Source organism: Hyalella azteca, unplaced genomic scaffold (genome assembly GCF_000764305.2).
Source record: "Hyalella azteca isolate HAZT.00-mixed unplaced genomic scaffold, Hazt_2.0.2 contig6160, whole genome shotgun sequence".
In the NCBI taxonomy this organism is placed as follows: Eukaryota; Metazoa; Arthropoda; class Malacostraca; order Amphipoda; family Hyalellidae; genus Hyalella; species Hyalella azteca.
In genome coordinates this window covers 574,810-602,439 of record NW_025936328.1, presented here as the reverse complement: position 1 = coordinate 602,439, position 27,630 = coordinate 574,810, and the positions used below count along the sequence as shown (strand labels likewise).

The 27,630-nt window shown below is 41.3% G+C and overlaps 1 protein-coding gene and 1 non-coding gene across 4 annotated transcripts in view; one reads left to right on the top strand and one right to left on the bottom strand.

Moving 5' to 3' along the window:
- The window catches only part of LOC108670175, a 65,914-nt gene that overhangs the window by 5,357 nt on the left and 32,927 nt on the right, over nt 1–27,630 (top strand). For 2 of the 3 annotated variants that reach the window (XM_047880767.1, XM_047880768.1), the window contains exons 2-3: nt 17,097–17,191; nt 19,254–19,965. In XM_047880767.1, coding sequence (XP_047736723.1) covers nt 17,098–17,191; nt 19,254–19,965 — 806 coding nt within the window. In that variant the 5' untranslated portion in view covers nt 17,097. The remainder of the gene's footprint in view (nt 1–17,096; nt 17,192–19,253; nt 19,966–27,630) is intronic. The other variant, XM_047880769.1, reaches the window with a different exon arrangement.
- On the bottom strand, nt 20,632–20,704 carry Trnar-ucu. Its single transcript has one exon. It is a non-coding gene; the product is annotated as a tRNA-Arg (tRNA).

Below are 27,630 nucleotides of genomic sequence, written 5' to 3'. Positions count from 1 at the left end.
TTTTCTCGCAACAATGCAGAATAATTACGATGATTAAGCACTGATTTTTCATCTGATTACACGTCATCCGCGAATCATCAACTACTCGATCGTTCATCAATTGGAGGTAGACAATAAATGAATGAATGTGCTAAAAATCCTTTTTGGGGATAAATTCTTTAAAATTGGTGTGTTTCGCAGGTATTAATTCTAAAACCTCATTCGTGGACTGGATTACATTCGTCTAGCAATTATTCTTCCAATGAACTTGGAAAGTTTAGATCTTTCTCAAAATAATGGTGCTTATTACTGGGTTCAGAGTGTAATTCCGATCTAACTGGCAAGGCTAGTTGCGCCTGCCTTCCTCTCTGAAAACGCAAAAATACATACGTAAAATTAATTTACTGTAAACTATTTTCTCCCTCTATCCAGAATTTTTTGCATCAATTGCTGGAAGAAATTTCGAGCTGGACCTGCCCTGGAAGCCCGATGAATTTTCTAAGCGAGCTCGTGCGGTGCCTGGTAAGATATTCAATTGCGTTCTGCTGGCTAGCTCGCAGCATAAACATGTGCCTGACAAATCTCTCTAGAGAAAGTGTCTGCCCGAGGGTGTGGTTTGGAACTGCCGCCGTGGCTGTCACAACCTTATTAGAGGCCTAATTAAAGCGGCCGTCTAGAGACGCATGCTAGACCGTCGCAATTTAACCCAAGCTGCACTGGGTGCACGTAGTTGTGAACATCAGGCTTCTGCTGGAATTGAAATTGATGAGGATTGTTGCCAAATGTATTTTGTAGCTTTGGATATCAGATCAGTTATCTTCTGTGCAAGTATTGAAAACAATATTTTATATATGGAAGAAAAAGTTGGTGGTCATTGACAGTAAAAATCTTCATCTGATTGAGTGATTACCATAGCCGATTAACAAAAATGAACGCTGTGCGATGAATTGCGAGCCTGCGGAGATTATATTTATAATCTAATTTTTCAGGTGCTAATAAATCAAACGTAATAATTTTGTAATATTTATGGTCGCATTCATTTCTGACTTAATACGTTCGCTGTTGATAGAATAGATGATAATTTGAACATGCCAATGAAGTGTAAGGTATGACCTGCGGAACATCAGACTTTGCAAGTTCGCCATTCATTTCTTAAATGCTGTTCTATGGTCATGACTGTTAATTGTGGGAGCCGCCCGGACGATATATTTTAGATGATATTTATAGTTATAGTATCTGCGTGAACCTTATCCTCGTTAAAATACGTACGTTATTTTTGCAAGTGAGTGCAGCCACATGCCGAACCAACCCACGGCGTCATTAGTGTCGGGTGACGACAATTAAGATAATTTAAGTCGCGTTTTCAATTACTGAAGTGTTGTGCATGAGGTCTTCAGGGATCATAATTTAAAGGAAACTCGCCCAATGTCATTAACGGTTCACGATTTATTGGAACCTTTCCATTAAGCATGACCTCTGCGCAACCTGTCGAGAATTGTTTAAAGGCTTCGCTGCCCTGAATTACGCTGCAATTATCGAGGCTAACCTTCGTGATTCAATACGAAAAATTATTAGAGATGCTCACGGAAAAATTATTAGAGATGCTCAATTTTTTGCTTAAAAGAAAACTTATTTGGTTCAGTGCATGTAGTTTGGTGGCTCTCTGCAGTGGTGCAAGTGCTGCACGTGTGATGTGCTGCACGTGTGATGTGCTGCACGTGTGATGTGCTGCACGTGAGATGTGCTGCACGTGTGATGTGCTGCACGTGTGATGTGCTGCACGTGTGATGTGCTGCACGTGTGATGTGCTGCACGTGTGATGTGCTCAGTTATTACTATGTTCATTTCATAGTTCGTCCTTACTAATTTCTGCCAACTCTTTCAGGAACAGCTTGTATTATTTTGAACAATGTATATTGTCCTGTTGTCTATTTAATTAAAACAATGTGTATATACGTATCTATGTTGTCAGTTGTTTACCAAATTACAACGTGTATATATGTCAATGCACTAACTTAATTGCTGGCATGTCAGTTGGTCCATGAGAGGTGCCTGGGAAGTGACTCACAGCTCGTTGGAGTTATGCTGCAACATTCTGCCGAGCCCTGCTGAAGGTTCTCACCAAAAGTGAGTTCTAAAGCTCCGGGTGGGAGTTCGGCTCAAGATAAAAAGGCATGTTTAGGTAGAAGGCGCCCTTTGGAGACAGATGGCGGCAGGGATTATGCTCGACGTTCATATGGAACCTTCGTCGTCGTTACGTCTTCTTCAATTCAAGTATATGTGAATATCAGAGCTTAATTTAGAAGTGTACGCAAAGAGCTGCGTCGCTGTAATATATAGAAGTACACCGGGCAACTTATTATTCGCATGTTCATCAATAAGCTTTTCATATATTAATTTATCCTTTAGATCTTTAGCAGTGAAATGTTTGGTTGCGGTTTGGTGTGCGTGAACGCGGCACACAAGCCCTAAGAATCCAAGAGGCTACCTAGCTTGGCCCCCCAAGTTTAAGAAGAGACCTCCCCGCTTGAAAGATCCGTCGCGGTGGTCCGTCCATAACTTGATCATAGTTAGTCATCGTCAGCGCCATTGTGGAGCCAAGGCGCTTCCTCTCAATTGCGCTGTCTGCTAAGAAACTCCCATGTTGAATTGCACCCCAGCAAACGCGCTGGATTATGCAGCTACTCCTAGGATATATTTTAGGCTGCAATAGGGTATTTTAATGCACGGCAGTTGGCTATAAATCATGGGTATAAATTGGTTAATGTCTCTCTCTCACTTGCTTGAATGTAATCTGACAGGGCACTTACTTATAACCATACTAAACGACAGTATACCAAATACTTAATAAGGTTTGTAATTGAACTTGCTAACGTGAGATCTTTAAATAATTATGTACGGTTATTATCGCGATGTCGAAGTCGCTTTGCACGGAAATTTAACAAACATTTCTTCTCAAGTGTTGTCATTTGCATTGGCCTGGAAGGTGCAGCTGTTATTCAACATCGCTGTATCTCCATATACATAGGGTTCACCAAGTTAATGGATATTCAAGTATTTGCTCTAATTTATTGTAATGAGTCAAGTAGAGAGACTATATATATAACTATAGACTATATGGTATATATCATGTTCCATTGTGGTCATAATGAACTTCAATGCATTGAACTAAGTCACGGCTGCAAGAGAAGATCATTAACATTCCAAGGTGACAGACATAATGTGTCGGCCTCTTTTCCTATAACGCCACATACGCGTGTGAAAAATGAGTTACGTGCGCCACGCTTTCGAGTTTGAATGCGTGTCAGATATTGGGAGTCATTATCTATTCAGCGGAGGGTGATTCATTTTGCGAAAACCGCACGCGGTTGAACACAAGCTGATATAAATAAGGTCCAAATATTAGTCGCTAAAATGGGGTACATTTAAAGCTTTCAGGTTACGCCAAAATCACTGGCGTATTCCTCTTTTATGCTGCATAAACATTAAGTTTTCAGTTATGTATTAAGAAATGTACGTTGCAGCGTAAATCATTACGATGGAGCAGTGTTGAGATATAGTTTTTTTTGCAGGTTGCACTGCCTGCATCTGCCGATTCAAATTCCAATGTAAATTAAACTTTTCAATTCAAATTAAATAACTCGACAAAGCGAAAATTCCCGAATCTACATTGCTAAGATCAACTTTTTGCTATCTAATGCTGTCTCAAATCTCAATTGCTCATTTTCATTGCTTTGCATTGAAATGATAACATTCAATTGCTGGTATTATCGTGCCACGTTCAAGATGTCGCATAATGCTTAGAATGACAATCCTGTCCGGAAAATAAGCCAGTAAACCATGCAGTCAAAAATACCAAACAATGTATTCCTTACTCCAACGGACATGTACCTTATATATAAACGGTAATATTTTAAATATATGACCTAAAAACTAATGAATAATCAGTTAACAATTAAAGACATTGCTGTCATGCATAATCAACTAGACTAATTATGCTTTTCGTCTGTTGATATTTTCGTAATTCTCTATTGATAAACCTTTTTCCCGGCGCTTTACCGAATGCATTTTTTGCGCAAATAAGCCGCAGTTTGCGTTACTCTTATTTGTTGGTTCATTTTATCTGCGCCTCAAGGCCTTCTTTAGCGAGAGTTTTCCAGTCACTCGAGAGTGAAGAAGCTCAATTAGGTCTCGGCGTGCGTGTCATTGCTTCTATTTAGTTGCTTACTGAACAACTGGCACCTAACGGTGGCATTTCAACCCAATCTTTGAGTCAACAGCCACAGGTTCTTTTTTTAAGTCTCCTCACCTCATGACGTCTTCCATGTGGTATTCCTACCCAAGCTTGTTTACGTTGTAGACAAAACGTAGCTTGGGTTTCAAATTAGGCGTTGTGGAAGCGACCAGCTTAGTGGATTCTTTCACAGCTCAACATGGGAGGTCTTTGGCGAGAAACCTGCCACACTCTACACCCCAGCTTGTTTGCCCGACTGATAGCCGGTCTTGAGGTTTAAAGGATGCGATCTTTGGTCTGTAAAGGCGCATCATGATCAGCATTGCCAGTCAATCCCCGGGCTTGTGTGTTTCATAACAAGTGTATTTAATGGTGGATGATTGATGAAGAATAATGTGAGGACGATAACTATTGCGTCTCGTAGCTTCAGGAAGTTGCAAGGGTCGAAACCAGTCGAAGGTAAAGCGTGTACTTTAAAGCTTCATGTGACGGAATTATGTCCGTATAAACATCGTAGTTCTAGGGAATTAGTTTCTTACAAAGCACTGAGCAGGCTAAATCGTGCATTCATGGCAGCAGAGGAATGCACTCACTATCGTGAGAGAAGGCTTCGCTTTATGAAAAACATGCGATGTCAGGTGACAGTGCGTACAGAGGTGATGAATTGTTAGATCTTACGGGTACAGAAAGTCATAGTTCTATACGAATTTCTTATGTACAATAATATACTGAACTTTCATTTTTGTTACGAGTCGAAAGATTATCAACTGGGAGAACTTCTATCGAAAAAAATACTATTTAGTTCTTGATAGGTTTCAAGTTCTAAATATATTATTTGTAAGCCAGTTGTACTTATTTTTCTTTAGGTTGCAGTGAAAATTGGTTACTTGATCCTCCATATTTGACGGACAACAATCGTAGTCTATATCAAAGGCTCGAGAAAATATCGCATATATCAAGCGTGCTTCGGCTGCAGCTTGCGTCGAACGTAGTGGAAATGATATGTACTGATTTCTATTCATGTTACAGCTTTAAATTGGAAGTTTGTTTTAAAAAATTTTGTTTCATACTTTCTTATTTCAACTAAAAACTCAACTAGTTGAATGGGACGCCTTTTTTCGACCTAACGTCTTGCGCGTTTGGTCTGCAGTGATGCTGTCCAAATGAGAACTTATCCTTAAACAGTCTATACTATTTTCTTCTCTTCGGTCCGACAAATAGTAAGAGCACTCGTGAACTTTCGACAAAAATTAAATCAAATGCCTAGGTTTTTACAAGGAAATGTATCCTTACAAATGAGTTGAAATGACCCATGTCGAATTGCGCTGAGCTTGTGTCTAACTCTCGTCTACCAATTTAACTAATACAGCGAACATCTAACGAACAACAATTTGCGCTGCAAGTTTTTCATCTCGGACGCCAAGCCCATCATTTGAGATTTGCTTCGCCTGATCAATAATTAATCATCGTAGCGGGTTGCTCCGAGGCTGCGCTGCAAAATATGAGCCGCGTGTACCTGCAAACTTGCGATGATGGCGGTTTGGACAGTTGGAGTACAGGCTGATGGAGGTCGGGACATCTGCACCTCTGGAGTACAGGCTGATGGAGGTCGGGCCATCTGCACCTCTGGAGTACAGGCTGATGGAGGTCGGGCCATCTGCACCTCTGGAGTACAGGCTGATGGAGGTCGGGCCATCTGCACCTCTGGAGTACAGGCTGATGGAGGTCGGGCCATCTGCACCTCTGGAGTACAGGCTGATGAAGGTCGGGACATCGCACCTCTGGAGTACAGGCTGATGAAGGTCGTGACATCTGCACCTCTGGAGTACAGGCTGATGAAGGTCGGGACAGCTGTCGCTTTGGCTCCAATTAACGTACTACCGCCGCCTGATCCAGGTCCTTCGTGAAATCCTTATGCTCATCGAATGACTTATGGAATCGGTTTAACATGTGAGAGTGAGGAACTCTGTGAGGGCATCGGTTGACCGTGTGAGAGTGAGGAACTCTGTGAGGGCATCGGTTGACCGTGTGAGAGTGAGGAACTGTGAGGGCATCGGTTGACCGTGTGAGAGTGAGGAACTGTGAGGGCAGCGGTTGACCGTGTGAGTGAAGAATTGTGTGGTCACCAGGCTAATATTTTTATCCGTATTAATGGTTTGAAACATTACTGCATGTTTGTTCAAATAAACATTCCTCCAACAGTCAATGCTTTATTTCCTATATAGTGGGTTATATTTTTTTGTTCGTGAAGCATCTGTTTCTTATGTATATTCTTTTGTATGGTGCTAACAATAAACGGTGTCAGAGAAGGCAAGATAATGGTTGGCGCTGAGCGTTCTTTCTTGTGGCAATTTGTGTAGCGCGTGCGCTGCGTTGTGTCCACGTGTCCACTCGACGTGTTGTGACGTACGTGACGTGCGCGCGACGAGCTCAGTGCATCTGTTTCTTGTGTCGTGCAAATCATAACCGTGCTCTAGAGCATGCACTACACTGACAAAAATGAGTGGTGCGGTAGAACACAGCAGGGAAAATGAGTGGTGTGGTAGAACACAGCGGTGAAAATAAGTGGTCAGGTAGAACACAGCGGGGAAAATGAGTGGTCAGGTAGAAAGCAACACTGGAAGAAATAAGTGGTCGCGTCTGACCGATGAATTTATTGGCAATTCATGCGTATAACCACCGCTGCACCAAAGAATGGCTGCGGGTCCTAAGAAACGTATTAAGTATAGCAAATGCCGTAATTAAAAATCGAGGGATAAATTTTTGCTCTCGAATATAGCTTAGTTCGTATATTGATCAACGGAAGAGAACGTTTGCTTGTGGGTCGTTAATTCTGGGTGCAATTGCAATACAGCAAATATGCGAACTTATTGCTCTGGCAGTTATATGTAAATTAACCCTTAATTATTTGCCTTCGCTGACATTCATTTTTAAAGTCATTTTGTCTCGGTTTTGTTTTGGCCAACACCCATCTACGTTGTTCACCAAATCTCTGCAAAATTCCGCTTTTCTCCAGGAATTTGAAGGAAGAAGGTTCTCATGTCGAGGTTTTATCGACTATATATTGTTTTCTATTTCACAATAGGTCGTTGAAAAACCTCCTTTAAAACACCCTTGCTCACGATGATGCTATTGCTCTCAATGATGTGGTGCTTATAATAGTGTTGATGCTATCATGAGTGTTGGTTCATTCCCCCATGAGTGTTGGTGACGTTCACTAAAAATATTGGTGTCCACGATAATGTTGGCGTTGACTAATATAATGTTGGCATTCACTAAAATGTTGGCGTTCACGATAATATTATTAATCCTGTGACCATATAGTGCTGGTAATTACACCAATGTTATTGCTCACCATAGTTTTGGTGCCCCAAATAATGTTCTTGCTCTCATGCTGTTTTATACCAATGGTGTTAATAACGATGATATTGCTCACCAGTGTAGCTGCTCCCAATATAATGATATTGCTCACCAGTGTAGCTGCTCCCAATATAATGATATTGCTCACCAGTGTAGCTGCTCCCAATATAATGATACTGCTCACAAGTGTAGTCGCTCCAAATAATGCTGGCGCTCACAATGTTTATTCTCACATTAATACAGGCACTCAAATTTTATATGCAGTGTTGGAACTGAAACTGCTCCAGCGAGATCAGTATTCACTGTTTGCCACTATATACATCTGACGTGGAATTAACGTAGAATATAACGTTGTTTCACGGAATCAACGCTGAATTGAACGTTTAATTAAGCGTGCACGTTCGTTGAATCAATGTTGAATTAAGCGTGGTATTGTTGAATCAATGTTGAATTAAATGTGATTTCGTTGAATCAGACGTGGATTCCTTGAATGAACGACATAGTTGTTTTAATGTCATTGGCTGGGTGGGTTAGTAGATAATAAGCTGAACTATATAAGGCAGGCTTCCGCAATGGTGCAAGCATGCAGACGCCACTGAACGAAGCAGCTGCAGTTCTGGATGACGTCACCACATGAAATTAGTTTTTCAACGGAACCATTACGATGTGTTCCGGTGAAGAGCTTATGTGCCGATCCCATTTAGATTGTCGCACTGTGACCAAACGGGATGGAGAAGTCGATCTAGTTTATAGGCCGTCATTAGACTTTCTACGTTGCGGAGCTTTTGAAGAATAGTGCGAAATTTGGGCATTGATTTGTTACTAAATAATTTGCTGTATCTTATCAAGCATTAAGCTAAATTAGAATGAAATCTTCCACTCTTTTATAATAATTTATAAATAGTGGTATTATTATGTATTTTATAATAGGTAGTAGTATTACTATGGCTTTTATAATAGTGGTATTGTTATGACTTATAATAGTGACATTATTTTGTCTTTTATAATTGTGGTATTATTTTACCTTTTACCTTTTATATGGTCTTATTTTATTGAAGTTGACCTATATGTAACTTCGATTGAAACCGGGAGAAAGGAATATATAAACATTTTTCATATTTGTTTCTCCAATGAGTCAGACAATGATTAAATGTGTTGAATTTCACTGCGTAAAGATCGCATAAATGTGTGTTTGTGTTTCTTTGTGTGGTTGTTTGTGCTCATGCCGGAGTGTGCGTGCTCATGCGGGAGTGTGTGCTCATGCGGGAGTGTGTGCTCATGCGGGAGTGTGTGCTCATGCGGGAGTGTGTGTGCTCATGCGGGAGTGTGTGTGCTCATGCGGGAGTGTGTGTGCTCATGCGGGAGTGTGTGTGCTCATGCGGGAGTGCATACGCTCATGCGGGAGTGCGTGCTCATACGTGTATATGCTCGTGTAGTAACACGGTGGCCACAGACCCTCAGCTATACGGAGACACTCGAGTCTCTGGTGCAGCGGCGCAGGTAATTACGTACGTAGCCTCTGAAGCTCTCCAGAACAACAGCACGACGCGTGCTGCTGTTGTGGTGGCCTGCGTCAATAGCGTCTCTGTTCTTTCTGAAGAGCTTTGTTTCATCTGCGAACAATATAAGTTTTTACGTATGCTTCTCTTTTTACTTTGTTTTTACTCGATTTTTTTTTTATTTCACTTATTCACTCCAAGTCATATGTTGCATTAAGTGATTGGAATAAATTATTAATCTGTAAAGTAATCTGGCACTATCATCTTGAACGTGAAATATTTTTATAAAAAATATGAAGTATGTATTTGTAAAATTCCTACGCTTTATTTGTCCGCGGGAATAGTATCTAACGAGTTTGCAAATCATTCATTAGTTAGATGCTCGCCTTTTTTCACTTACATTCATAGAAATTGAAAAATATTAAATTCATGTCTTAATTTCTCACTGTCTCATTTCGTCCGATAAATCCCTCTTGACGCAGTTCCCTCTTGAGACAGAAGGGATGATAGCCTCGGCATCACTCCCTCGATCGCTTTCGCTCCCTCACCTCCCCTCGCTCAAGTCCCTCAGATCTGCTCCCTAATCTTCGCGTCCCTCAGGCACGATTTGCTCGACTCTGGGAACGATTCCGAAGCTAATTCGTGTTAGCGGATCTTGTCATGACGCCCTCCGTGTGGCAACATTTCATGATTGTATTTATCCAGAAATTCTGCTGCCCCGCATTCATGGTGATGAAAATGAATTAGCGAAGCCTATAACAAATTCAATCGTCCAGGTATTATAGCTAGTAGTAAACTATGAATTGGTAAAAAAATTATTCCACTTAAGAACGTCAAAACAGTGTTGTTCTGTCAGTTCAATACACTTATGAAGAATGTTCTTCAGTGCAGGCGCTCAATTTCAACGTTATACAATTTCCAGATCAGAGAATTCCCGTATGATTCAAACAAATGTTTATCCTAAACGGCATTTTCCTTGCATTTAACCGACTTTCCCTAGTCCTATATAAACTTATTTTAAAAACTCGCCTATAGTCATACCTAGTCCTAACTCACTCATTTAACCCAATTTCCTAATCCTATAACCCAAAAATGAAATGCAATCAAACTTGCGTCTTTTCACCTCTCCAGTAAGGTGTATAATCATAGCTAGGTTGTTATGAGGTTGAGAATTCAACCATGCTATATAGTTCAATGTTCAATATTCGAGACACCACGCCTCCCTTACCCTGTCCTCGTTCCATTTGCTATCATGGCGCATTTTCCCCACCGGCTTCACAACGGCTTCTGTAGAACGGCCCAAAAAAATTCAGAAGAAATTCTAAAATGAAAGCTTTCTGCCAGCAGTCCTTCAAAGAACGCGAGTCGACACGTGCGACGCAGTGCCGGTGAGACGAAGGATTGTCTAAAATTTGCAGATTTTATTTCCCAAATAAATTTATTGAGTTCGAAACAGTTATCGTGTACATAATTGCCACCTCCCTTATGATGAATTAAATAGGTATTATGTTAGCAAATCTTCCTTGAAGCGTGAAATTTCGTTTACCATCATAAGCTGGTATTTTTTCCTCCTTATTTTTAAATTTGTGTCTGGAGCTAAGCCTCCATTGATTGGGACCAAAAAGTTTCCTTTTTATCAACTCCAGCCTTCAATGATTTCATGGGTCTTCCATGTCTTTAGGTCTAGTATGTTTTCAACGTCGTATTTTTCGAAGATTTCGTTATTCATGCAAAACGTCTGATGGCGCTGAGAGCTTTTCCAGTAACTTTCATCAAGAGCTTCATCACAGAAAATTGGCTTGGCCGGTGCAACGCTCAAAATCTGCGGACTTCGCCATCCACTTTTCAGAAGAGCCCACGGCATGAATATATCATCACATCCAAAAATACTTGCAGAATTTTCTCAAAAACCTCGAGCAATCTTCTCGGGAGAACGCGTCAACATATATCGTCGCCCCCGGTTTTCTCTTGCAGATTTTCATCAGGGTTCAGCTAGGTCAACTCATTTTTTTTTTCTCCACTTAGCGCTTATGCGAGCTGAGCCTGGGAAATTTTCCAAAAGCGAGCCCATCTAAAGTCGAAGTTCTACGAATATAACTGAAAACTTAAGTAGAAACATAATCCGAGCCATATTATTTGAAATTTATTCCTCTAAAAACTCAGAATTTGATAATGATTTATTTGCACAGAAATTACGCATTTCTATCGTTTCTTCGGATTCAACGAGAGGAGGATCACGTCGATCGGATTAATTCTCGTAAATGAGGATTAGAAAAAATTAAGACTAATGTTCGAGTCGAAAATCATGAGGAATTAACATGACAATTCTTATGGGAAACTGTGACTTAAGTTAAAGTTTTTCCCACCAGCCTTCGGACTTTGACGAAATTCTTAGCCAAAACTTTTACTATAGGTATTCATTGAAGTCGGTGATCGTTCTGAGGAACAAGAATACAATTCAATGTAATTGGATTTCTTCGGAAACAGAAAAATAAAGTTATAGTACTTGTAAAATATGGTCTAATTTTTGAGAACAGTAATATTAATGACTAAGAAAATGAGGATAACCACATGGATTGAACCTATTTAAATACGACTATAGCTTGGTTTATCCGCTGCGCTTAATGCTGATATATTACTACGCTGTGCCATTAAATAGCAATTCATTTACTATTGATTATCTGCTCTGCATTAATTGGAAGTATGTCAAATATTTGCACGTAAATAATTACAATGCACACTTTCGTTCTCTCGTGTAGTACGTCCGATATCTTATTTACAATTATATCACACTTGTTTATACAAGTCGACGAGAATGTAACTGCATGTGGCCAGAATCCGCCAAATATGGCTGTTGTTTATATTTGAGACATTCAATACATTAATTGTATAACAATGACGCCATCTATAGACTGAGAGGAACGCACCAGCATGCCGCGTGTATGTCCCGTAGCACATCATTAAAACCTCGTACGGAGCAAAGACTGTTTACCGCCCAAACACTGCATGGCTTCTCGCTTACGATGTTTCAACTCATAATATCTGTCCCGACCCTTGAGCACTTCAGTGACTCAATGTGTAAGTCGAATAAACATTTGCAAGTATCGTGGTGGTTTTAGTTCATTATGAACACAGAAGGAACTTGCTCTCGAACATAAGTTGTTTATTTATTCTTATATCTAAATTTCTTCATGTGAAAAATTGTCCAAGGTTGCGTGTTTTTATAGTTGGTTGCGTGCTGATTTACTGTTTGCAAAATATGCAGAAAGTGTACATGTTCATAGGCTTTTATTTCTTAATTTGTTAAGTATCGACAAAAGTTTTGCCTAGCGATCATGGCATTAATTGCATGTGCGTGTTGAAGTGGACTATATACAAGTCGCGGGATAAATAATTTTGGTTAAATTTTGTATATAACCTCGTTTTGGTTTTCTCAAGAGAATTCAGAATGAATACGTATACTTTTATTGCACAAATCCTCGTGAAATAAGTTCTTACTAAAATAGATTCTAACTATCATAGAACAAATAGACCAATGTCAATTACCTTCAATGTTCAATTTCGTGCCATGCATATATATTATTTTCAGATATTATTTTCAGTGTACCTGAAACTCTTCTCATGTTATCCAGGTGCTCAGAATATAATTTGAAGCTGTTGAAAAATTGAATCTCGTGAACACATTTCAATCATTGCCATTTCTCATACCTATCGCTTTCCACTTAGTGGAATCATTTAAACGCTACCAAGAAATTTTGTAAGTATCTAAACGTCAATATTCCGTTCCTGCACTTATTTCTTCCTTCTTCACGCCAATCATGCTCCTCGTCGTGATATCCTTTTGCAGGAGCCAAGCTATTTAAGTATAAGTTAGTAAGTAAGAAATCCCCTTGCCACAATCCTGAAGTGTCTCGGCATGTGTCGGCATCTTTTAGTGAGCGCACTTAAGCAATGCGGCAGGCGCTACGGTGTGGAGTATCTTGCATTGTTTAAGGTCAGCCAGAGAAGCTTCTTTTATTAGAGTTGAGAAGCAGGCTTCGTATGCGGCAAAGTAGGCCTATTTGCTTGCCTCTTGGGCCGGCACTTTCTCACTCGCCTAATTTCACAGTCTCACACTTGCAGCCCGACTACAGCGATCTCCTCATATCTTACCCCGGCTTTGACCCCCTCATATCTAAAAACCCTCAAAAACCCCTTTAATCTTCCAACAAATACGAAAAAATAAACTTTCAAATAAACCGAAATCACCTCGAAACGACAAATAAAACAAACTTAAAAAAGTGTTTCCCCACAAACTCGGTTTGGGAATCCAGAGAGTCGATTGGCCGCTGAGCTTTGGCCAATCGTCGGTGTGGTGCGCTATCGCTTTGCCAGCCAGGGAGGGGGGATCTCCCCGAAGAAGTGGTGGGGAGCTGTGGAAAGGGGAAAGGGGAGGAAAGAACTCACACGTAGAGAGGGAAAAGCAGGAGGTGTGGGGCAATAAGGGGAGAAGGGCGGGAAGGAATGCTGCTGTGAGTTTAAGCGAGTTTTAACCGCACGAGGGAACCGGAGTTACTCGACTCTCCAAGCTGTCTTTCAATAACATTTATATCTGATTTCCGCGGCAGCTTCCAGAGCTTAATGTATTCCTTTAATAAATGTTTGAGCGTGAGACACAGTGCCGCCGCTTCATATTCATGCGCTGCACGCTTTTGCTGGCTTGTCCGCGCAATAACTTGCATTTGCGATACCTTCTCGATATTGCCTTCACAAGCAGATTTACTTACCGAGAACAAGAAACGGAATTGCTACCGCAGTTCTTCCCAGATATTGACTGTATAAAAGTTTGTCTTTGCAAACGAAAGTGAGTATTGCGCCAGCTCGCTCTTCGTGTCCTGTATTTGAATCTATTTTTCGTGTTGAAGAAAAATCACGGAAAATAGTACAAATTTGTAATGTTATTATATATGTGTAAAAATTTTTACATAAATTACCTTATTATTTGAATTTCACATGCCGCCTGTATAAAAATTCAACAATTGCCTAGAACTATTTATAGCTTTCATTAATTGAAATCGTATGTGACATGAATTCAATAACCAGGTTTCAGGAGTTACACAAAAAGCGAAAACGATGTTTTTGTATTTTTAAACTACGAATTGTCAGAAGGTAACCCACATATATACGTATTTATACTTGTATAGATCGGCTTCACTGAAATCGGTTGGAAATATAGCAAAAAAACATAAAATCTTTATAAAAAGTTGTGACAAATGTTTCCTTGTTATTTTTTTTAGTGAGATCGAGCATCAGTTCAACTTTTCTGTTCAAACAAATGAATGATTTTATTCAGATTTTTAATACTATTAATTCAAGAATAATAGAAATTTGCTCTAGACGCAATTTTAATTATCACTTAAATTACCTATGGAAACGAAATTGAAGTAGCTCTAATATTCCTCAACTATATACAGACATATGTACACTACGATTGATACGTCCACTGCGAATTAAATGTCTCAAATAATAAATAATATTAATAAATAAATGCCTCAAATTAAACTAATATGTCAAGAATAATTGAGATGTCAACAACGTCTTATGTGCCTATAGTAGCCACCGATGTGTCAATATAGCGTCTTATGTGCCAAGAATTGGACCGATGTTTCAAAAGCTAATCCAAAATACCGAAAATTTGAGGGAATCTTACAGAATTTTTCCAATATGTCGAAAATTGTATCGATATGTTGAAAATTCGATCGATTTATCGAGAATTTGACCGAGGGTCAACGGACGTTTGTGTTAGGCGTGTAATCGTACGAGAGAAGTTATCCGTGAAGGAAACTCGGACGCTTGAAGGAAACTTCGCCTGTCGTATGCTTGAAGTGGGACGGAAGTAGCTTGGCGTGCGGCGCAAATCCGTGAAGCTGCTCCTTCACCATGCTTACTTAACGAAAATCAGCGAAATTTAGCGAAACTCGCTGGAACGTGGCCACTAACGTAAGACCTATAAGACCTATTGACCCGCCGACTCCATTTCCCCCTCTGTGAGGCTCACCCCAAGTCTTTGGCTTTCACGCCTCTGCGCCCCGCTGGCTGGCGTGTGGCGGTGCATGGCATCTACACGACCGCTTCATTGCAGGGGTTGTGATAAGCGCTTCATTCTTTGTATGTTGACTTCTTTTATATTCGGGGCACAGGGCCAAGTGGCCTATTAATTGATCAATTTATTCAACTTATTCAGAATAAGAGCGTTGTATTAATTGCCTTGACATACTGAGCCGGTTGTATATAATACGTTTTTAAATGATTTTTCTTTGTTGTATAGTAGTGGTGCACTATGACCTTGCGTTTCTTTGGCCACGCACAATTTGGTAAGTCTTTTCCACAAGGCATAAATTTTCTCAAGGTTCAGCTATAGCATTTTGTGTGGAACAATATAAAATTTGTCGTATATTGCGAGGACTGGCATCGCAGCGGCGCTCTGGCCAAGTGTCATGGCGCCCCTCATAGCTTCATCAACGTCTCTGGGGCTAGAGCTGAAATTTTGTGCCAGGCGTTCCATCCAGCGCAGCCTTCCAGCTAGGAAAGTTTGATGCTGGCCTAATTGACGTCTGCTTCACTAATTGAGGCATCAGTAATTTTGTGGCGGCTTTTTGTTGGTTTGAAGCGAATTACCTGGTGCTTTGGAGCTGTGTTTTTGATGATGTGGTCGAGATAGGCGTTCAAGTGCCTAATTTTGCGTGGAAAAGGCTCGGTTTTTTGACGGCTCGCTACTTCATTACGCTGAGATTCCTTGTAGCCGCGCTACGCAACATATACGCGAGATGCACGCGCACTGTGGACGCGTAAAGTTAGTATAGTTACAAATTTTTATGTGGACTAATAAAACGGCTGTTGCTGTATATTCAATTTGAAGGTGAAGTAACTCGAATTTCTCTCTTAGTAACCATTCCACACTAATTATTTAATAGAATTTTGCAGGTTTGTGATTTCCGATTATAATTCTCAAGTTATATTCTCATGTATTTTGTTATGTTTTAATCATTATCGATGCAAACTTGCAAATTTATTAAAATTACAAGTTTTGTTCAAGTTCTGTAATTCCGAGAAAATAATTCCTATCTCTCCAACGGCGCAGTCTCGTTTTAAGTGTTCAGTATTCATGTTACTTATTGACGACTTGTACTGTTACTATAATTTATAGCTCGCATTTTCTTGCCGATGACATCTCCCGGTGGTTCATACAATTAAAGGCTTTGGAAATTGTTGGTCGTGCAAAATTTAAGCACAAAATCTACGGCATCTCTTCAACACATTTCATTTAAACGTTTACTTCAAACTACGATGTATTTAATAATAATTTACAATTCTTTGTTTGTGAGCTATCCGCGGAGTGTTCAGTGTTCAAATTCAGTTCGTTGAATCACCGCAAATCCTGTAGCACCTATCATCCTGTTTTTTACTAAATTTAAATTCCGTTTTTGACGTTGGTGGACTCGGTTTTTTTATTCCAACTATTATTTACTTGTCAATTGTCATGGTCCTTAATTGACTCGTATTATGTCTACACTCGTCAGAATGAAACACATTTGTTGTCTTTGCTAATAATTAATTATAATCTCCCTATATCTTGTACTGAAGCGATGAATGGCGATTATAAGTTGATTGGCAGCCGAGAATCTGTTAATAATATAATAGTAATCCAGAAATTTTGGACTAAAGCAACGAGAGGCGATTAAAACAGTTGATTGGCAGCGGAGAATCTGCTAATAATTTAATAGTCGTCCAGAAATCTTGTACTGCAGCAACGAGAGGCAATTAAAACAATTGATTAGCAGCTGAGAATCTGTTGATAATATAATAGTATAGGCCAGAAATCTTGGACTAAAGCAACGAGATCGAGGCGATTAAAACAGTTGATTAGCAGCTGAGAATCTGTTAATAATATAATGGTATAGGCCAGAAATCTTGTAGTGAAGCAACGAGAGGCGATTAAAACAGTTGATTAGCAGCTGAGAATCGATCGGTGTTCGCTCTCTCAGGATGAGCGGGGCGGCTGCGGCCGAGCAAAACGACCTCAGCGGCCAGCACTCGGCTACCGATTTTTCAATCGCCACACTCTTGTGCGGTAAAAGAGGTGAGGCCCATCTTGTTTAGGTCAATTATTGTAGTTCAATTCTTATGCAGTTTAATTCATATGCAGTTGAATTCATATGCAGTTAATTGAATTCATATGCAGTTGAATTCAAATGCAATTGATTTCATATGCAGTTGAATTGATGTTGTAGAACTTGTATGATTGATTGATAATTCCGTCCTCAATATAATTTAAACTGTGGACGGATATTATATAAGTGACTGAGCTGTTGGTTTTGTTTTAGATGTTCTGATCGGGTTTACTAGACGATCGCAATTTCCATTTTAGAGTAGATATATATTTTGAAGTCACATCAAGTTTGATATGTAAATTTTTCTAGTTCTCTTAATAAATTTACTGGTTCCTATTTTGGCTAGACTCTGACAAAGATTTTATATTTATAGAGATATTCTCTCAGATAATTATTTCCATCTCCAGCGGTTTTTCGAATCCGTGCCCCTGTTGTTATTATTATAAAAGTTGTACCATTCATTGTTCCGTAGATTTTTACATGCATTTCCAGCGGTTCATAGTTCAAGGATTCAATTTTAGATAAAAAAACCACCATCCAATGAATGTATAAAATAATTAATACCGGTATTTATTAATATGCATGCATGATTGGCGTTGAAGGATCTAACTGCTTGTCGAGTCAGCGAATTGTATTGCATTCGTCTAAATTGGCGGCTGACTTAGGGACGCTGCGTAGGTAGAGTGCAGCAACTCCCCCCTGCCGTGGCCTGATGTGCCATTTGTTATCCTGAGCCTCGTAACAGCTTGCGTGTCTTGCCACCAATTTGGTGACTGTCCCTTGTGCTCCTCGCTCAGGTCTGACGCGTGTTACTATAACACGCTGATAGACACGTGTTACTACACGCCTAGACACGTGTTACTACACACCTAGACACGTGTTCCTATACGCCTTCTAACACATCCCGCTCAGGCTTGACGCGTACGTGTTACTACACGCCTAGATACGTGTTACTACACACCTAGACACGTGTTACTACACGCCTTCTAACGCATCCCGCTCAGGCTTGACGCGTGTTACTACACGCCTAGACACGTGTTATACTACACGCCTTCTAACACATCCGCTCAGGCTTGACGCGTGTTACTACACGCCTATAGACACGTGTTACTACACGCCTTCTAACACATCCCGCTCAGGCTTGACACGTGTTACTACACGCCTAGACACGTGTTATACTACACGCCTTCTAACACATCCCGTTCAGGCTTAGACACGTCACCACACGCCTAGGCACGTGTTACTACACGCCTTCTAACACACCCTTCTCGGGCTTATAGACACGTGTTACTACACGCCTTCTAACACACCCTTCTCGGGCTTATAGACACGTGTTACTACATGCCTTCTATAACACATCCCTCTCAGGCTTAGACACGTGTTATACTACACGCCTTCTAACACACCCTTCTCGGGCTTATAGACACGTGTTACTACATGCCTTCTAACACATCCCTCTCAGGCTTAGACACGTGTTACTACACGCCTTCTAACACATCCCTCTCAGGCTTAGACATGTGTTACTACACGCCTTCTAACACATCCCGCTCGGGCATAGCTATATAGACACGTGTCACTACACGCCTTCTAACACATCCCCTCTGATCATCTAGCTGCCACAGATGTCCGGACAAAAAATTTCGATGAGTGATCAAAGCAATTATAATATAATGATTCTTTCGCGATTTGCTTTACTTACTATTGCCATGGTTTATATATGGCATCCAATATACGGTACCTATATATATATACTCCATCGAACGTACTTAATTTGTGGTATTTTCTACCTATATTTATGTTATCCTTCATTCATATTTAATTAAGTACGATATTTAGACATTGATTCTTGGTACATACGTACCCCAAACACTAGTGCTAAACGCGTCCGCTACTGATTATATATATCTTCTATCTGTGTTTATTTGACATCCATTCTAAATTGCCTTTGAAATTTATTTATACCTGTACATAATAAATTTCTTCACACTCTAACAACTTATTAATACGTGTTGATGCAAAATTATTTTACAGGCAATTTTTCAAGATCACTTTCTCCCGGAACCAACGCCCTGACTTCGGATTCCAAAAATAGAGTAAATTCTCCAGCTTTGGATTACGATGATGGCGCCTCCCCATCGATGGCCTCTCCTTCTATCAGCCTTGAAAATTGTCTGCGTTCTCGACCGGGAAATCTAGTAAATTCTAAAATTGACTTTCGGAAATCAGAAACTTGTACTTCACCTCAACCCGCGTGCAGTATCGGTAACCTCAACCTGAGAACTCCTTCGAAAACCATCCCTGAGCCATTATTGGAAACTGAGTTTGACGACGACGATGACATGGTTTCGCCTATTGTTTTTCCTGTATCTTTGGGCTCGAAGGTAAGCGTCCTCTCAGCGTCAACTGTGAAGGAGAACTCACTCGAGTCCGGCGACGAGGATTTAGATCTTCCAGAGACGCCTATCCTGTTCGGTGGCACGAAGGAAATCTTATGGAGAAGTCCTTCTGTGAAAGAAAATTTCCCATCAACTAATGGGTTAAAATTGACAAAAGCTCTTCTTCCAGTACCAGTGATTAGAAGTCCGAAGATCAAAACAAGTGCTAGAGAGTCGAAAAAGCTGGAAATGGAAGTGGAAGGGAACTGTAGCGAGTTGGAGGACCACTCCTGTGTTCTTGAGACGAAGGATTTGTGGGAGAAGTTCCATGAGTTCGGCACAGAAATGATCGTCACTAAGAGTGGCAGGTAAGAAATATTTTCGTGAAAATTTTCGTCAAGTTTTTCCATTGTTGTTTTTGTAATGAAATGACACAAGGCGTGATTGATGATTGATATAATGCTAGATCTTCTATCAGCGTGATTGTTTCCTGCGTTCACGAATGTTTTAGGATTTTCGTTCTCTGATATCATTGCTTGCCACTATCAATTCTCAGTCCTGGACCATTGCTCAAAATCAATTACTAAAATTGCACATCCAATTGTATATCAATATGCTTAATATGCATGCTATTAATATGAAAATAACAAACGCTCGAAAAGTCAGGCATTAAACTTACACGGACAAAAAAATACTCTAGGTATTCTAGATCGTGTGGCGTTTACTGTAACAGGCACTGAAAGGTTCAATAATTAGCCCGGCGGCTAAGACAGGCACCGTGAGCTCAGATCTCTCCGCCTTGAATTATAACGCTCCGCCTCTCAGGGCAATTCATCTCTTACTCTTTTCCCACCTCTAGACTCGTGCTCTCTTCTACACAGCGCCACATGTTCCACTGACAGCTCTCTTTCTGCGAGCGGTTGCCCTCTGGCACTCGGCTACAACCGTCCCCTCCAACCTCTCTCTCTTTTACTCCGCCGGGTTGCCCGCTTTCATGCCTCTTGACAATCTACCTGCATGCGCAAAAGAACCATCATCTCCGACGGGATTCGAACCCGCGGCCTCTGGATTAGAAGTCCAGCGCGCTATCCACTGCGCCACGGAGACGTGCATGTGGATCAAGCGTTTAAATTATATAAACAAAGGTTCAGGGATACTTGAAAATTGCATCTTAAAACTTGCTTGTAGCCGTTGTCCACTTGATAATATCTCCAAGATTCGAGTTTGAACTGTTTGATGGAGAAAATTTTGTTTCCTTCTCTGTTTTGTTATAAGGATTTTTGAATGAGAACATTTAACTGATTTAATATTTTTTATGTTATGGGGTTTCTTCCAAATTAATATGCATTTGGAATTGTTTGTGAATGAACCATTATTTTATGTGAATGAATTTGCATTGTGCAGTCGAGTTCAGTTGTGACTCGGGCAACCGCACCGCGATCTGCCGTCCTGCTTTCTCTTTTGGTCTACTCTCCAGAAATTTGCTCTGGAAACATATACGTGTAGTTTACAGTTTTTTTTCTGAAAAATTGTGAATAATAAGACTATTACGCTTTTTTTGAAGCATGCCAACGCGCAGCCAGCAATTATTCAGTGGATGTAGGGTATATACTCGTGTTTTCATGGGTGCGTATAGGACTGCTGAGCGCAAGGCTATATATAATATGCGTTAGGCCGAGCGCATATATCTAGAAAAATGCATGTAGGTCTCCACAGAGCATATATGCGCAGGTGAGTTATAAGGTATACGCAACGCAGATATACGCGGCGCACTACCACGCTCGTGGCGGTCTCAAGCAGCGGCTGCGCCAGATAGCGAGTTGCAGCTGTGATAAGCCGAACTCCGCAGCTGCCTCGCTCTTCACTTGCTTCATTATTGCGCTCTTCACTTGCTTCATTATTGCGCTCTTCACTTGCTTCATTATTGCGCTCTTCACGTGCTTCATTATTGCGCTCTTCACTTGCTTCATTATTGCGCTCTTCACTTGCTTCATTATTGCGCTCTTCACCCGCTTCAATATTGCGCTCTTCACCCGCTTCATTATTGCGCTCTTCACCTGCTTCAATATTACGCTCTTCACCCGCTTCATTATTTGCGCTCTTCACTTGCTTCATTATTACGCTCTTCACTCGCTTCATTATTTGCGGTCTTTACTTGCTTCATTATTGCGCTCTTTACTTGCTTCATTATTTGCTTTGATAATAATAATAATAACATAATTGCATATTTATAATATCTGATGTCTTGAAAGAAGTCTCGTCCTGCCTGCACAAGTCTCGTCCTGCCTGCACTATATAAGTCCACAAGTCCATCACTGCGCCACCTGGCGTCCATCAGTGGACGGGCTCATCAAGCCCCATTCACCGCACGCAAAGTTTCAATTAATTTCTCTAATTGCCTGTTTTTTTCTCTCTCATTGCTTGTCTTACGTCTCGATTGCACGATATTCTCAAGACAGGCTTAATTGCATGGGTTGTTTATACGCAACATGACGTTTCAAATCTTTAACTTTTTCATTTAAACTGAAATTTCATTACTGAATGCTATTAATGCAAATTAACGTGGATATTCGAGCATAATTGTACATGCTCTGCTTACTTTAAACTAAACTTTCATTACTGAATACTATATTAATGCAAATTAGCATTGGCTTTCGAGCATAATTTTACATGCTGCTCTGTAAAAGACCATTATAAACTACGCAAGTATGGGTATAGGTAAGCTACAAGGCGATAGTATCTGCGTGTGATGAGGTGGATGGTCTCACGTGATCTGCACGGAGCAGCCTTGTCATTTGGATGATTCTATTGTGCTTCTGTAATTGTCGAACAGATCGATCAGGTGATTAGCTTGAGGTGCTCTCTACTCATCAGAACACATGTCATTCTCTATCATTTAATTCATGTCTTGCATGCGTCATTGCTGAACATTCTATTATAGTATATGGTATGTTAAATTTCCGGTGCCGTTAATATGCGTTTGCTGTTTGTTTCCAATATCTGCGTCCATGCATGGATATATTGCACATTATGCTCCAATATTGATTCGCTCCACGAACAAATTCGTTCTTTAATTCGTTCGCTCTTATCAACCATTCGCCAATTTATTGATCTGCCGCTTTATTAGATGTGTAAATGTTCTAATTTAGCTTGAGACATTTTTATCACATGTGTATATTAGATGTGATTGACTGCGTATTGCCGCCCGATTGTCGAGAATACGGCACTATACAGTTGGTTCTTGACTTCATAAGCAGAGACAGCGCTGATGTATTTTCTTGATAAGATTACAAAGGAGCTTATTTTTTTCTTCCACCCGAGAGCTGTACATAATTTTGGAACGCAGGCACGACTGATTTGATCTGTGTTTCTGATACACCGGACACTTCACGTATTGTTAACCCGTTCTGAATCTCTTATTCGTCTCTTGAGTTTGCTATACTGCATGGTTTTACTTCGAGTCAGACTCTCCTTACTGTGAATCCGTGACGAGTCTAATCCTGAGTCTGAGACTGGTCTTACTCTGAAACCGCGACCGGTCTTGCCCTGAATCCGTGACTGGTTTCATCTTAAATCCGCTACTGGTCTTACGCTGAATCCGCGACTGGTATTACTCTGTTTTCATTTGAGAAACATTCGATAACTGAGATTTTCCACCTCTTAGGTGATGTTTATCTTGACTTTCGTCGCTGGATAGCTAATTAGCTGAAGCGCTAGTAAACATGTGACCACTAAACTACCTAACTGGTATATATACTCTGAATCCGTCCGTGACCGGTTTTTCTGTAAATTCGTGCCTTCCCTTGCCCTCAGTTCGCCATTTATTATTCTCTTAATCCACGACATTATTTACCCCGAATCTCACTCTTCTTACCCAAACTTCGCTATCCGTCTTTTTTAGAGTACAAGTTTGTTTTTGACGCAAGATTCGTCGATTGTCTCGCTATTTATGATTAATCTCCTTTTGAACCCGCGATTTGGACGTATCGTTCTGTGCTTCTCATGCACTCCTCGTATCCAACATCTCTCTCCCTGAGAGTCCCCAAGTTCGTGCCACTCCCTGACTCACTGGCGGCGTCCCCTCGAGTCGTTTAGCGTAATGGTGAGGATGCGGCGCACGAGACAGCGATGTGACGGCCGAAGAGAATACCGCGCGACACCTCGCCCGATATGCACGAATTCGTCTTCATTTGCAGGCCCGCAGCGGCAGCGGCGTCGTAGTGTCTTGTGAGCGTCGCGCAAGTGCGAGACACGGTGTCTTGTCTGCCGTGCGTGTGTGGGACTTAGTCGGTCGTGTCTGTGTGGGACCAATTGTGTGTCGTTCCTGTGTAGGACTTTGTCTGTAGGGCCTGTGTGGGACCATTTGTGTGTCGTGCCTGTGTGGGACCTTGTCTGTAGGGCCTGTGTGGGACCTTGTGTGTCGTGCCTGTCTGGGACCTTGTGTGTCGTGCGTGTGTGGGACCTTAATTGTCTGTAGGGCCTGTGCGTGACCTTGTCTGTAGGGCCTGTCTGGGACTTTGTCTGTAGGGCCTGTCTGGAACCTTGTCTGCACGTGTCGTGCCTGCGTGTGATCTTGTTTGTCGATCGTACGTGTGGATGGGACCTTGCATGTTTGCCAATCGCGGAGGACTGCATTGTCCTTGCCTGTCGTGAAGGCATGCCACGGCTGCTTGCCTGTCGTGGAGGCATGCCACGGCTGCTTGCCTGTCGTGGAGGCATGCCACGGCTGCTTGCCTGTCGTGGAGGCATGCCACGGCTGCTTGCCTGCCGTGGAGGCATGGCACGGCTGCTTGCCTGTCGTGGAGGCATGACACGGCTGCTTGCCTGCCGTGGAGGCATGCCAAGGCTGCTTGTTTGTCGTGGAGGCATGCCACGGCTGCTTGTTTGTCGTGGAGGCATGCCACGGCTGCTTGCCTGCTGTGGAGGCATGCCACGGCTGCTTGTTTGTCGTGGAGGCATGCCACGGCTGCTTGCCTGCCGTGGAGGCATGCCACGGCTGCTTGTTTGTCGTGGAGGCATGCCACGCCCAGTCAATCAGGTCTTGATCTGTCTCTTATACACATCTAGATGTGTATAAGAGACAGATTGCGCTCTTCACGTGCTTCATTATTGCGCTCTTCACNTTAGAAGGAAGCTCGACTGCTTTTACGAGTGTCTTTTATTTAATTCACTCGTGACGTGATCTGCAGCTCAGATGGAGTTAAAGTTTTACAACAAAAGATGTTCTGCACTTAGCTCTTAAGATCTAAACTAGGGTCCCTAATCGAATTATTTTCAGGACAAGTTTGTGGCAGAGACGCGCCACCCTAACTTAATTCATTCTCTAACAACTTAATTCAGGACCCTTGAAGATTATTAATGAACTTATTGCTAGAAGGCTCGGGCCTCCTAAAATGACGGCCTGCAACCGCTAAATGTGATATGCTGGCGCGCAGTTTTACACGATGCCGTTTAAAGCTTTGGCATTGCAGGGGCAAGATCGTTTCAGAGATCAGATATATACGCACAATTTTGCCGTTTTTAGCGCATTTTCTCATTTGTGGAAAGAAAGGCGCTATTAATTGTGCTCGTCATGTCCGTCTGTCCGTCCGTGACTTCACGTTTTCGTTAACGAGAAAATGCGCTCTGTCACTCACTGCAGTGAGTACTGAGTTATATTTTTTTAGAAATGCTTCCCATTATTTGAATAGTGACGATGAATTTGGATATCTTGTCCCACTTATGGATTGTGAGGAGTTATCAGGTAACTGATGAGTTAATTATAACCGCTTAGCATTGCTCTAGTTTCTGGGCAATTGTGATTATTTGTAAGTATTTTGTAAACAGTGGTTTGATGAGATGTGTATAAGAGAAAATGTCTGTGTTGATTCTACAGTGCAAGAATCAACCCTGTCACTTATATGATCCTTCAGCCAGGCTCCAAATGTCTGTGTTGATTCTACAGTGCAAGAATCAACCCAGTCACTTATACGATCCTTCTGCCAGGCTCCAAATGTCTGTGTTGATTCTACAGTGCAAGAATCAACCCAGTCATTTCTAGCCCGCACTGCTCTGATGCATGATATTGCATCTGAGATTGCCGATATTGCGGAACTTGATTTGCCTTATATACATTTGTTATCAAATAAGATGATGAATTATTAGTATTCGAGGTAGGGAAATTGGACCTGCACGCATTTAATCTTACGTCAAAAGTTTGAGTTAAAAGTGCCAATATAATTAAATGATATATTAATTATTACTGGTCAATACTCTCGATTATACGATTTTTTATAAAATGCCGCTTAACGCACACATCATCCATAGTGTTCCACTGCACAGAAAGCGATTCCGACAAAACCAAGCCCCATATATATAGCCAATGTATCTTTTATTCTGAGTTGTCAAATGGTCGGAAATTTCACGCCTATCAAGCGAGAGGCCGTTAGCTGAAAGTGAGCCAAGAAATAGCGCTGGTGCTCCTGCCTCCGAATTACACGCCAAATAAAGAAATGATGAGCTCCAGCTCCGCTCAACCGTGGGAATGGCAGGGGATATTCCCTTGCTCCTATTAGGGTGCTGTCCCTTGCTCCTATTAGGGTAAGATTGTTTAGGGAAATTCGACGGCCAAATCATCGAGTGGGCGGATCTTCCGCGTTATGACATAACCCGCAATAATCGACTTCGTTGCCCACAATGCTGCTTGACTGGGCGGCTGCTTGTCTGTCGTGTTAGGTAAACCACGGCGTTAGTTGTATAGTGGCTTGACTTCTTCGCTTGGATCACTAAACGAATCTTTTCGACTGCCTCACTGATGTCTGAATCATTGATTCTATGACCAGGAACTGGAAAATGCGGCAGAATTTGTAAATTATTCGACATAATCGTACTTAGAGCTCTGTTTCATCTCAACCTTTTGTATCGTATATATTTATTGACATGCATATTTTCACGATTTGTGAGATTCACGGTTGCTAAGTAATCCACAGTTGGCAATCAAGTTCCTTGCGTCACGCATCGGTACAATTGTTGAGGCATTCTGAAATGATACATTTGTTCCTACTCGAAAAAAAAACACGTTAAAATTATACAGTATAGTCTCAATGATTGAATTACTTATACACTCTCAGTGGTTTTGCTGATCGGCCATAACTTTGATCTGCAAAAAAAAGCTTCGACAGTCATATTGAAGGAGGAACCATATCCTACTGTTTCAACTGTGTTAAGATGTCGACACCAGAAGCTGGAAGAAGCGAGACGTATGCAGTTTATAAGTTGTTGCACACAATTCTAACATTCAAGTATCAAGCGTGAGTAATATTTGACGCAGTTCACATTAGAATAAATTAAATGGTTAGTAAATTAACACGGAAGGTTCAAATGTACAAGTAACACATAAACGAGCAGAGCTGTGCGCATCGAGAGAGACGTTATGGGTCACGTGACCGAATTAGCCTCGTGAGCCGCCCTCGCTGCGAAGCTTTATACGATCCTTCAGCCAGGCTCAAAATGTCTGTGTTGATTCTACAGTGCAAGAATCAACCCAGTCACTTATATAATCCTTCAGCCAGGCTCCAAATGTCTGTGTTGATTCTACAGTGCAAGAATCGACCCAGTCACTTATATAATCCTTCAGCCAGGCTCCAAATGTCTGTGTTGATTCTACAGTGCAAGAATCAACCCAGTCATTTATATAATCCTTCAGCCAGGCTCCAAATGTCTGTGTTGATTCTACAGTGCAAGAATCGACCCAGTCACTTATACGATCCTTCTGCCATGGCTCCAAATGTCTGTGTTGATTCTACAGAGCAAGAATCAACCCAGTCACTTATACGATCCTTCTGCCAGGCTCCAAATGTCTGTGTTTATTCTACAGTGCAAGAATCAACCCAGTCACTTATACGATCCTTCTGACAGGCTCCAAATGTCTGTGTTGATTCTACAGTGCAAGAATCAACCCTGTCACTTATATGATCCTTCAGCCAGGCTCCAAATGTCTGTGTTGATTCTACAGTGCAAGAATCAACCCAGTCACTTATACGATCCTTCTGCCA